The 13680-nt window shown below is 31.6% G+C and overlaps 1 protein-coding gene across 1 annotated transcript in view; it reads left to right on the forward strand.

The window, feature by feature from the left end:
• Positions 1-6356, forward strand: part of LOC126879718 (UDP-glucosyltransferase 2-like) — a 50901-nt gene extending 44545 nt beyond the window's left edge. The window contains exon 5 of the mRNA XM_050642927.1: positions 6054-6356. Coding sequence (XP_050498884.1) covers positions 6054-6351 — 298 coding nt within the window. The 3' untranslated portion in view covers positions 6352-6356. The remainder of the gene's footprint in view (positions 1-6053) is intronic.
• The last annotated feature ends 7324 nt before the right edge of the window (positions 6357-13680 follow it).

Here is a 13680-nt window from a genome sequence, read left to right on the forward strand (position 1 = left end):
TTTAATTTTGTGTTTTCTGGCCAAGGTTTGAATCACTGACTACTCGATCGTTCACAATGGAGTGAGTGCGATTTGTTCGCCTGGCATTTGTTATCTGACAGACTGTAAATATATTACAAATAAAAATATTAGATCGATTATCGGCAGGTAGTAAAAAGTGCATAACTGAAGGAATAGAAGATGGGTATACATTAATAATAAGAAGAGTAAGACGAAAACCCGTTAACAGATTAAATCAAAATGGTGTCAACAAGTAACATAGAAACCTAGTAATATAACATAATATTAACAACAAAACAATATAGGGAGGACACAATGGGGTCTATTAAAGAAAAATCTCATCCGACAGTAGGCAAAGAGATATACATAAGCCCCTTCCTTTTTAACATCATATTGGTCTAAATAATTAAAAATCTAAACTAAGTTATTGAAGGATTTAAGATGGAACAACTGTTGCCTAAGAATACTTTACTATGCAGATAATGCTATCTTGATAGAAGAAAATCAAGACTACCTACAATACCTTTTCAACTATAACGAATTACTCTATTTCAAGTTCCATCTTCTACAGAAGGTTGGAAATTATTATGGCTATGAGGACGATGTTGACTGCCACTTGAAATAGTTGTACACTATGTGCTGTATCCAATCCATTTTCTCAAATACTTAAGCCAGGATATTTTCCATCTTCCCACATTTCGCTTTCCTCCAATTTTGTTTTCTAGACCTCTATCCAAATATATACCTAGATATTTTGTGAACTCTGTCATAATGCCGACTGCCCTTAGTCACATGGCATGATTTTGCTTCATTTGCTTTGGTTTTTCATGTTTTAAGCCATTTTTGAATATTTTAGATTATTTAGATTAATTTGCAAAAATTTTTATTGTCTTTAAGAGATTAACACCATGTCAAAACCTTGACTAATTTCCAAAAAGGCTGCACCATAATACCTCTTGTTCTGCAGATAATTATATTTTATCCATTTTCGCAAACGATGAATTTGTTCTATGGGTCCATGTCTGCTGTGGAAACCAAATTGATATTGTGGAATTAAGTCTCGTTCTTTGATGATCGGCTTTAACCGTTTAATGAGAAGTTTTTCAAATATTTAGGAAGTGATTAGTAGAAGATTTATAGGCCTGTAGAATGTTAACTGACTTATTGACACATTTTCCAGGTTTTAATATCATGAGAATTTTCCCAATTTTCCGTTTATTAGCTAAACGATTTTGCATTAGAATTGCATTGATACTTGTGTTATTTTCTTTGTCTTTGTTGTATTTTCAGAAATGTCCTGTAATATTTTTCCAGTAATTTTATCTGTGGTATCTAGGGGCATTTCTAGGATTGATTTTGTTTATTATCACACGACAGATTTTTTACAAGTAGATTTTCGAATCGGCAAATCCATCTGGTGAGATATTTTGAGAAATATTTGTATTTCGTTATCTTTCTCTAGTTGTACGTAATCGTAGGGTTTAAAATTGTTTTTTTAAATATTCTGAAAATACACTTGTCTTTTGTCTTACCTCCAAAGTAATCTTTTTGGTACTGGTTTCTGCATTTCCGTAAATAATTATTTAAAAAAAGTTTGTCTCAAAGTTGTTACAAGATTCGCAGTTTAGATCGCTCAATAATAGTTCTGGAGTTAGCAAAAGTTCCAGTTTTTGTCTCAGATGAAACTCTAATGAAGATAAATACCGTAAAAGTCTATTTGGATACCCCTGGATATACATGTGTCTATTCTTTGAGGCAGTACAAATCGATGAAAAATGGATATTCACCGATTTAGTTTCAGTATTTTTAAATAATAAATGCACCACTGATGCCATGTTTTTGGTATTGCATGAGGTTTATCAAGCACTGAACAATAATCTTTTCACCGATTTAGTTTCAGTATTTTTAAATAATAGATGCACCACTGATGCCATGTTTTTGGTATTGCATGAGGTTTATCAAGCACTGAACAATAATCTTCGTACTGCAACTGTTTTTTGGGCCTATGCCAAAGCTTTTGATTGTGTAAATTTTGACACGACATTTTGATAAAAATACTACACTTATTCGGGGTATTTCTTTGAATTGGTTTCAATCTTACTTCGATAATAGGAAACAACTGGTTAGAGCAAATGATACAGACTCTAGTCTCAAAAACATTGCTTAGGGGGTACCTCAAGGTTCAGTATTGGGTCCTCTACTTTTCCATATTTTTATTAATGACATCACTAGTTTAAAAATCGATAATTTTTTTTTTCTTTTTGCTGATGATACCAGTATCACTTAACTCAAATATGGCAATTTCTTGCTATTTTATTAGACAGCAACCTTAAATGATCCTTTCATATCGATTTGTTAAGTAAGAAACTCTCCTCAGCTTGCTATGCAACAAGATTGGCTTCGAAGGAAATCAAGTTAGCATCTTCCAAAAAAAAAAAAAACATATTTTTATTTGTTCGAGTCGCATCTTCGATGCGATGTGGTCTTCCTTTTTTTGGTTCTGATACAGCTGCCCTATCTGATGTTATTTTCAAATGACAAAAAATAGCAATAAGATATATCTGTTCGGCCTTAGAACGGGTACCACGGGATTTCCCCACGGGAACCACGGGAACACTTTCTTCTTTACATATTTAGAGACGGTTTGCTTAATTCGTAAATATCTATATGTCTTTCCAGCAAGACCTAATTATGACTATTCCACCAGAAATTTAACCTTTGATATTTATTTACCGATCCGATTGAAAAAAACTATACAACCTCTACAGCTTAAATCTGCAACGACTTTTCCCAAGTTTCGTAAAATAACAAAAGCCTATCTATTTGAAATACCATATTATCATTCAGTAGAAAAGTTTCTTAATCAATAACTAAGAAATTACGGTACCCTTGTGTACAAGATGCATTTGTTGTTTATTTTTGGGTGTCATATGCAGCAGCTTAACTATAACTAAACTTACTAGTTACTAATGTAGATTATGCAATTCGCCATTTATTTAAAATTTTCAATAGATTGTTTTTGTTTATTTCATTATTTTTTATTTATATTGACGATTTATGCAATTTTAGTAAATTTTGTTTGATATTATTTTGTTTTTGTGACTCTTTGTAAGCTTTGTCTATAAAATTGTACAATTTTCAATGATAATAAAGCATATTTCTCTTCTATAACCAAAAACATTGGTAAATTATTCAAACTAGACACAAACGAAAGCGCTGAAATATTATTGATAATTAGTGTTGCCCAAATGCAAGACCAAGACGAGACTTAGACAGTCTTGGTCTTGGTCTTGCGCTAGTACATCTGGTCTTGGTCTTGGTCTTGCAGCAAGAGTCTTGCAAGTCTCGCAGTTGCCCATTAGCCCATTGCATATCTTAGAACAACGTAACAGAGAGGTACATTTTAAGCTTGAATATCATAGCCATAGTAAGACTAGCCAAATTTTGAATGGGTTGCATGTGAGAGTTCATTTTAAATGAAGTAAAAGTCAGACTTACTCTCAATCTTTATTAAAACTTCCGACGACCGGTTTCGCTCTTTAAACTTTGTAGAGCATCTTCAGGTCAAAGGTAACAAGTTACAAAATGCTACAAATAAAAACCAGAATTAGCACATTGTCTGGTTGTAAAAGATGCTAAAGATCCATATGATCAAGCCAATGTTGAATAACATACATAAAAGTAGCGAAGTTAGGTTAACGGGATATGGTGGAATAGAACGCCCGTCTATTCCACCATATCCCGTTAACATAACTTTAAAAGAAACATCATGATAATGAAAACTGAGTTGATGGCACCTTGTATCCGAATGTAAGTACGACACGTTATGATTGCATGATTATGTATAGCATACTTCTGCGCATGTTGTCGCGTTTGAGGGAAGTTTTGTACCACTACCCCCATGAATGCTTGCATGTGCATTGGTATGCTATTTCGCTACTTTTATGTATGTTATTCAACATTGGCTTGATCATATGGATCTTTAGCATCTTTTACAACCAGACAATGTGCTAATTCTGGTTTTTATTTGTAGCATTTTGTAACTTGTTACCTTTGACCTAAAGATGCTCTACAAAGTTTAAAGAGCGAAACCGGTCGTCGGAAGTTATAATAATGATTGAGAGTAAGTCTGACTTTTACTTCATTTAACTAGCCAAATTAATAAATATCTAAACAACTGACACCGTGTGGGGTTTGAACCCACGATCTAAGTGATCCCTGCCTATGTTCTAACTAACTAAAGTTAAAACTACCTCTTAAAACCCACAACATTTCATTTGCATATCTCAACCGGTCTTAGAGCAATAAATAAATCGTCAGTTTGTAAGAAAAATTTCAACCCCCCCTATTTGGTAAACAAAGAATTTATAAAGTAAACGTTTATGAAGCAAACTGTCATTAATTTTTCGTGCAGAATTACCCATTAAAGTTTGCCATACTTATTTAAAAACATTCTGTATTGATGAAAAACATGGCTAGTTAAAAAAGTACCTAACTTTTTTATTATCCAATATAAGTGAATGAATAAAAAACATAATGTTAAGAAAATGTGAGGCTATAGTTGGGCTTTAATTTCAGTATGCTATTGCATGCTAGAATAATAAGTTAGTATAATGCTAGAATATTCCACAGAGTGAGAAAAAACACAGTTTGATTGGTACACCCGGTATACACTGACAATAATTGACCTGTCTAGCAACAATATCTATTATTAATGCGATATTTATAAAGAATAAGACGAAATATTAAAAAAATCACTTAAATTGGACAACAGGTTTAGGAAATTTGAGACATTAAAAATTACCCCTTTTTTAAGGTGGTGCGTTAATTTCTTGGAGAAGTGTATATCGTTAAAATACTATTTCGGTATTATGTTTACACGATATCCGGCATTATTTCTATACAAATTTTGTTTAGGCGAGTGACCTCATAACACAGGACACAGTTAGCAAAAACATTACATAATAGTCTTACTATAATAATATATACTGATAAAATTTCTGGTGTTTAGATACCTAGAAAACTAATAATGAAAAAAATTGTTCATGTAAATTTATATAAGTGCTAAGGTGACATATTTTTAAAAAATTTGGAAACAATATTCGATATACTGTAGGCGTCGCAACGCAGGAATGTTGTGTTATATGAATATGATTAGAAGACCAAGGATCAAAAGTTTGATATGAAGATATCAAAACTAGGACAATTAATTTCAGAGCAAAGAAGTCGGCTGCTGAGAAAAATGTACTAAAAAATTTTGTTTTTACATTATAATAATGACCTCTGGGTACAATGTCAAATGTGTCAAGTGTTCTTTGAATGGATATTTTGATTCGCTATGTATATTTATGGTATTGTTCGTAATGCGCATAAGTCCAATTTTCAAAATTTCTGTTACAATTGTTTTGTTTCTCATAGAGTATCTAAGAATAAAGCCGAACTTACATACTCCCTAAAGCGACCCTCAGTTCTAACTGCAAGACGCAAGAGTCTCGCATACTCTGTTCTTGCTCAAGTCTTGCACGGTAAGTCATGGTCTTGGTCTTGCTAAAATTAGTCGGTCTTGGTCTTGGTCTTGTGAAAACGCAAGAACAAGACCAAGACTGCAAGACCAAGACCGATTTTGGGCAACACTATTGATAATATATTTATAAACAAGTAATTGTTATATAATCTTCCATTTTGGTATCTCATCTGGGTCATTTTGGACTAGGTATGCATTTTAGGTTTTGTATAATTTTTTTCTTTCTTCCTGGTCTTATTTTATTTTATTTGCCCAATTTTTAAATTTTTATTTATGTTCTCGATGTACAAATATCAATATAAATTTCGATAGGAATGATTCTTTGACTAACCTTCTGGTTTTCTACCTATTTTATAACTACTTGTAAATATGCTCAAACACAAGATAAACAGTACACTTTTGTTGTATTCTACATTTTTTGCATAAAAACTAAGTAACAATGCCTACGGACCACCTGAATATTAACGGAAAAGTCAAAAGTACTTTATACCCGATAAAACTAAAATTAATTTTTTAAAATTTTTTACAGATATAGAAAAAATATGGAGCGTTTAAGACAAATCTGGACAGATCAACCGATGAGTTCACTTGATAGAGCTGTGTGGTGGATAGAATATGTTATTAGATATCAAGGTACCCCTCATTTAAGAAGTCCTATCGCAGACATATCTTGGATCGAATATTTATTATTAGATGTAATATGTGTTGTTGTAACAGTTGGTTTAACTGTTTTGTATATATTAAAGTTACTTGCTGGATCTCTTTGTAAATTGTGCACTAAAAACAGTAGAAAACAAAAATCCAGAGAAAATAAAAAATTAAAATAGACAAATAGTGTTTTATTATAGTATTAGATATTATTACAGGATACTGTAAGCTATTTCTTATTTATGGTCAATGACCATATTAAGAACATTGGTTTTCATCATAGCTATCTTAATTTTATTCACTGCCATCCTAAATAGCATGCTTGTATCAACCCTATACCAATCTCGCAAGTTCTTCAACCATGAAGTCGTTATTCGTCCTGGACTGCGTTTGCCTGCTGTTTTCCCTTTCATAATATTTTGTAGTAACGTATATTTGGAACCTCTCATTACATGTGCGAAGTACTCCAGCTTTCTCGTTTTGATGCTTTTTATATTATCAGTAGTCACGATACAAACAATTAGACAAAAAATAATTACACTTCTATAAAAAAGAACTTTTTTATAATAAAATGTTTTTATTATTTATAGGAGAGAATATAAAATAATTTGACGATATAAAATGCTTAAAATTCCAAAAATTACACTACAATAAAAAACTTCTTTTTATAATAACACGGTTTTGTTATATACAGGACACAACATGTTTCGAAAGAATAAAATATGAATTTTTAGTAGTAGTCCTGTCGCCAGGGGGGGTACAACGGCCTCGTTAATTCAGATGGACTTACCCAAGTTTTTTTATGTATTTTGACCCGTAGAACACGAATTTTTTGGGTAACAGTTGATCCGGATGTCGATAAGATTGTTATAGACCAAGAACTTGAGGAATCAAATAACAGCGATTTTTGGCAAAACAAAACAATATTTTGTATTTTTTGGGTCATTTTAAGCAAAAAATATTTCTACAAGTTTTTTAGTAGGATGCACAGTTTTCGAGATAAACGCGGTTGAACTTTCAAAAAATCGAAAAACTGCAATTTTTAAACCCGAATAACTTTTGATTAAAAAATAAAATAGCAATTCTGCTTAGCGCCTTTGAAAGTTCAAGTCAAATTATGTCGGTTTTGATTATTTGCATTGCTAAAAATTTATTGTGTTATTGTTAAACAAAGCTACAAACAACTAGTGCGTGAGTGATGTTTCTATGATTTCTCATTTAAAATCGAACGAGTAGGTAGAATAGGTACTAGTGCAATCAAGACTATTTCTACGTTACATGCGTTAAAACACATGTAAAAGCACGGGAAACCCTACGTGTTTATAGCTTTGTTAAACAATAAAAAAATAAATTTTTACCAATGGAAATAATCAAAACCGATATAATTTGACTTAAACTTTTAAATGCGGTAAGCAGACTTGCTATTTTATTTTTTAATCAAAAGTTATTCGGGTTCAAAAATTGCAATTTTTCGATTTTTTTAAAGTTCAACCGCGTTTATCTCGAAAACTGTGCATCCTACGAAAAAACTTGTAGAAATATTTTTTACTTAAAATGGCCCAAAAAATACAAAATAGTGTTTTGTTTTGCCAAAAATCGCTGTTATTTGATTCCTCAAGTTCTTGGTCTATAACAATCTTATCGACATCCGGATCAACTGTTACCCAAAAAATTCGTGTTCTACGGGTCAAAATACATAAAAAAAACTTGAGTAAGTCCATCTGAATTAACGAGGCCGTTGTACCCCCCCTGGTGACAGGACTATAGGTGTATTAACTGTTAAAATTATAATTCCACAAATTACACTAGTATAAAAAAGAAAAAGTACTTTTTATAACATAACGGTTGTTCAAAATGGTATATATAATAATTAACTTATAAAATATGAATTTTAAGTATACATATCACCTTTTAATTATTTATTAAAATAATTAAAAAAAGATACGCAACAGCCGTGTTCGAACTAGGGAACTCTCGATCTGCAGTCTAATGCCGCTGACCCACCATCAATTTGTAGATATCGATTTATTAACGTACTTTAAAATATCATTGCATTAGTCACATTTCTAAAATAGTTTGAAATAAAAAAAAATTGATTTATCCATACAGGGTGATTGATTAGTGGGGTAAAGCTCCGTAGATCCGTTATAGTAATAGATAACAATTTATTTTATTTATTTAGCGTATGACTATATCACAGTTTTTGTATATAAATAAAGATAATAATACATTATAAATAATAATTAATTATTATAAATGAACATTTAGTTGGAATTTGTTTTCTGTGTGTGTTTCTTGCATTGCGACCAGATCAACATAGTTATCCTTTAATACTCCGTATAGATAGCAATAAAAGTTAATAACAAAAATTGTAACCAACTTTAATTACAGATTGATAATCAATAATCAGTAATCGTAAATTCTCAGTTTTAGACAATTCAGTCATGGCTTGCCTAAAATTTGGATAGATTTAGACCCGTAATTAATAATTTGCTCTGACAAATGAAAATATCTCGAAAACTAATCAATTTAGACATAGGGAATGTTATATAAAAATTAAAGTAATGTAATGGTACTTTTCGATAGTGATATAAAATACAGGGTGTTTCATTTAAAATTACTGAGAAAATAATGTACTTGCGATTTGACTCACCCTGTATTCAATATAAAGAAAATTAGCAATATCGATTATTTATGAAAATTTTGACAATAATTAAAAAAATATGGCAATAATAAACCATTGCCGTTGTGATTATTTTTATTTATACAGGGAGTTAAACTTATGATTTTCATATAAAATTGGTTATAACGTTGTAAATACCTTGTATAACATAATAAACCTTTATATTTTTGTAATGAAGAAGTTAAGAAGATTTTGAATATAAAATAAAATACTGGGTGTTCCATTTAAAAAACAAAACTTTGATCTGTCACTATGTTATCGAACGAACACCCTGTAACATTTTAACTAATTTTGTAATGTGAATTTCAAAGATGGCTACAATTTTTGTTATTAACTTTTATCGCTATCCATTACTATAACGGATCTACGGAGCTTTACCCCACTAATCAATCACCCTGTATAATAGCATTTAAATATTGCATTGTTAGCTAGTTATAAGGTATTCTGGAAAATTTCAAGTACCTAGGTAGCCTAGAACTATTTTTAAAATGGATTACAAAATTTGCGGAGACCGTAACAACAACCAAGCCAAGATTGCAAATTATATTGTTGTTTATTGGAGTAATTATTATTAGAGGAAAATAATTTCGTACTTCCTATGTTGCACACTAAAATATTCGTTGTCGCGATAATCCAAAACAGTCGTATATTCCTGGAATAGACCATAAAAACGTTTTAATAATATTTAGATTGATGCAAGTATCAGTACTATTATTTTTTTTATTTTTGTATCCTTGTAGCCTTGTTCACCTTGTTCTGAGTTAAATATTTCGTTCTAAGATACTCTCAATTTAACCATAGTGTTTTATCTTAAGGTGATACAGTAGCGATCAACAGGTAGCCAAGACGCGTTCCAAGATTGCGCCTATAATTTTGAATATTTTTTAGAGATATTTGGCACACGTATTCGTAATATAATAAAGAATGGCGGTACAGAGCCCAATTTTAAAAATATATTAATATGTGGAAATTATTCTGTAATTAAATACAATATTCAAAAAACGAGCCTGTACCGCCATTAAGAAGAACAAAAAAAAAATACACTTTCTTCAAATAAACTATTTTATCCGATGCCTAGATTTTGTGTCATTTTGAAACTACTAATGAAATAAAAAATTTAAGTAGTTCCAAAATGACACAAAATCTAGGCATCGGATAAAAAAGTTTATTTGAAGAAAGTGTATTTTTTTGTTCTTCTTAATGGCGGTACAGGCTCGTTTTTTTAATATTGTATTTAATTACAGAGTAATTTCCACATATTAATATATTTTTCAAATTGGGCTCTGTACCGCCGTTCTTTATTATATTACGAATACATGTACCAAATATCTCGAAAAAATATTCAAAATTACAGCCTCAATCTTGGAACGCGTTTTCGCTACCTGTTGATCGCTACTGTTTCCTCTTAACGTATGATATAGGAAAAAGTGAAGCTGTCAAAAAAGTCACACAAAAATTAAAAGAGCAACATAAAAAATAAAATTTAAATAAAAAAGTGACAGTGATTGATTGTAATGAACATCATTTTTAACTAACCAATGCTTGATTGACGTCCTCTCCGGAAATGGACGTCAAAATAAATTATTTGAAAAATTCTGCTAAAATGTATAAGCAATTTTTACATTATACTTTCTTTGACATTTTCACAGAATTTTTAAAATTACCTTTTTTTGAGAACGATTTCGAGAGTGGAACTCGAAAAATGGCATGCCGTAGGAAAGTAGTTTTAGAACTTTGGTTTTATTGAGACTGTAAACAGGCTATAGATAAACAATAAACTATACTTGCACTATACATACTGAAGAACATAATATCCTTATGCAGAAGAACAAACAGGAGAAACGAAAACCACCAAATACTAAAATGTAGGAAGATTTAAATAAGGGTCAGACAACAGGAGCATGCATATAAATCCTTTAACAACTCAGAGAGAAATATAAACCGCGAACTAACCTTTTTAAAAATAGCGAAGAACAAATTATTGCAATGTAAATAAAACTAAAACACTAATCCGTGCATGTAATCAATGAAACTTGTAAAATTTTATAACCGACGGCGACGGCCCAAATATTGAAGTTGTAAAACAGCTCGCATACCTGTGCATACAGATAATTGAGGATGGCAGCGAGAAGAAGGAAATAGGGAAATTGATAATGCTACAAAACATACTTTTCTCTGTCGCAGGTGTTTGGTAAAGTTGGTAAAGTAATTCATAGAGTAAAGTTTAAAATATATAAAACTACTAGACGACCATAAACACCATACATGGCGCACAAACATAGATCATGACAGAAAAAACAATAAAGCTTATTATTACTTTTGAAAGAATTATATTGACAAAAATATTCTACGACAAAAATGTGGAGTATAGGGTTCAACCGTTGTTCAACCATGAGTTAAAAATACAAATATCACCTTTGGCAGGTCACCTTATAAGAATGGGTAATAAAAGGATACTTAGTAGAACGCTTAATGGAACTATAGTGGGACGACGGCCAGTAGACAGTCCAAAGACGGGGTCGATAGAAGAAGTGAAAACCAAAAAGGGTGATAACTGGAGAAGAGTAGCTAACGAAAGGGATGCTTTGACGTGGATGCTGGAGGAGACCAGGCCGGACTTGGGTTGTAGCGCCATTGAATAAAATAGCCTTATGCTGTAAATTTTTGAAAAATTTATTTGAATATATGCACTATTGTCTATTTTAATTAAGCTCTAAGTAACCTATTCACGCAGTCGCTATTTTTCTAATACAATGTTAATTCATATCCAACTTTTTCCAGGGCCCTCTTTCACCTACTAGAAACCTTGGGCACATTAAGAAAATGGGGCCTATAATAAAGCACTATTTGGTTAGAATAAAAAAGAATATAGATAGATATGCAAAGTTTTAGCTTTATTTTTATTCCATTACAGTAACATTAGATAATATTATTTTGTATTATGAATAGACAATTAAAATCATGCAATACACACAAATTAAATAGCATCCATGATTAGCCCTTATAAGTAGTACCTTTGCTAATTGAAGACGCACCCTTCTAGATTTGAGTTGAACAAAAGCGACAAACTATTTAATCTCTCTTGAAGCATTGTACTTCTTAAAAAGCGGGAGATGCAGATGACATAGATCCGGAGATGATGAAGTTGATGAATTACGTGGGAGAACGAGGCAAGTTTTGGATACTGGAAATAATGAGGGAAGCATGGAGAACAGTAAAGATACCGAAAGACTGGGAAGAAAATTTATTAATACCAACACACCAGAAAGGAAATAAAGCGGAATGTGATAACTATAGAGCTATATGCTTATCATCAGTGGCATATAAAATCTACACCGGAATAATAGAAAGGACACTCAGGAAAGAACTGGAGAGAAAATTAGAAGAAGAACAAGCTGCTTTTACGAAGGAAAGAGGAACAACAAATAATATATATACTGAGAAATATAATTGAAAGGAAAAACGAAATAGTAGAAGACTTATATATTACGTTTATCGATATTAAAGCTTTTGATTCTATAAATAGAAAAGTAATATGGTCAGTAATGGAAGACCTGCAAATCCCGCAAAAGATAGTAAGCGTGGTAAAAAGTTCATATAGAACCGTACTTGCTAAAGTAAAAATAAATGGAAACAGATCTCCAGTAATAAACCTAAGGAGAGGAATAAAACAAGGGGACAGTCGTAGCCCAGTTTTGTTTATATTAGTAATGTATAGAGTAATGGAGAGCGCTAAAAAAAGTCAAGGCAATTACAGTCAACAATAGGGTACAGGAATTTGGTACCAGTGAGAATGGAGGGATTACTATATGCAGATGGCCTAGTACTAATAGCAGGCAATAAAGAGAAAATGCAAAAATTAATCAATATCTGGGTAGAAGAAATAGAAAATTTGAAAATGGAGGTAAATGTAAAGAAAACGAAGACCATGATAGTAGCCCAAAGAAAAGGGAAGAAATAAACCAAACGATATTTAGCTGCAAAAACGAAATAATAGAAAAAGTCTCGACATTTGAATACCTGGGAGTAATAATATCAGAGGATGGAAAGCTAGATCAAGAAATCTCATATAGGGCGAAAAAAGCAAATAAGATCTACTATGCACTAAATAGAATATTTGGAAAGGAAGAAATAGATAAAGAAATAAAACTGAAGGTATACAATGCAACATCTGTACCAACTTTAATACATGCAAGTGAGACATGGGTAAACAATGCAAAAATAGACAGTACAATAAACGCAGCGGAGATGAAGCAGCTGAGAAAAATAGCAGGGAAAACGATATTGGACAAAATAAGAAATTAAGATATTAGACAAAGACTGAAACAGGAATCGATAATAACCAAGATTCAAAAAAAAATTAAAATAGTATGGACACATTAACACAATGGACCAAGGAAGACTACCAAAGCAGGTGATGGAATCAAAAAGGTATGGTAAAAGAAGGAAAAGGAGGCCAAGGAAGAGATGGATCGATCAAGTTATAGAAATTGGACAGGAAAAAGGAAAAACACTTTAACAAATGAAAGAGTTAGCAAAGGACCGCAAGAAATGGAAGATATGGATAGAGGATGAATAAAATCTCCGACGCCCCTGAGGGGCATAAGGAGTTTCGAGAAAGAAGAAGAAGAAAACCACTAGACGACCATAAACATCATATTATGGCACACAAACATAGATCATGACAGAAAAGACAATAAAGCTTATTATTACTTTTGAAAGAATTATATTGACAAGAATATTCTACGACAATATAATGTGGGGAATAGGGTTCAACCATGAGTTAAAAATACAAATATCACCTTTGTCAGGTCACCTTATAAGA

The sequence above is a fragment of the Diabrotica virgifera genome, chromosome 2 (genome assembly GCF_917563875.1).
Source record: "Diabrotica virgifera virgifera chromosome 2, PGI_DIABVI_V3a".
Taxonomy (NCBI): domain Eukaryota; kingdom Metazoa; phylum Arthropoda; class Insecta; order Coleoptera; family Chrysomelidae; genus Diabrotica; species Diabrotica virgifera.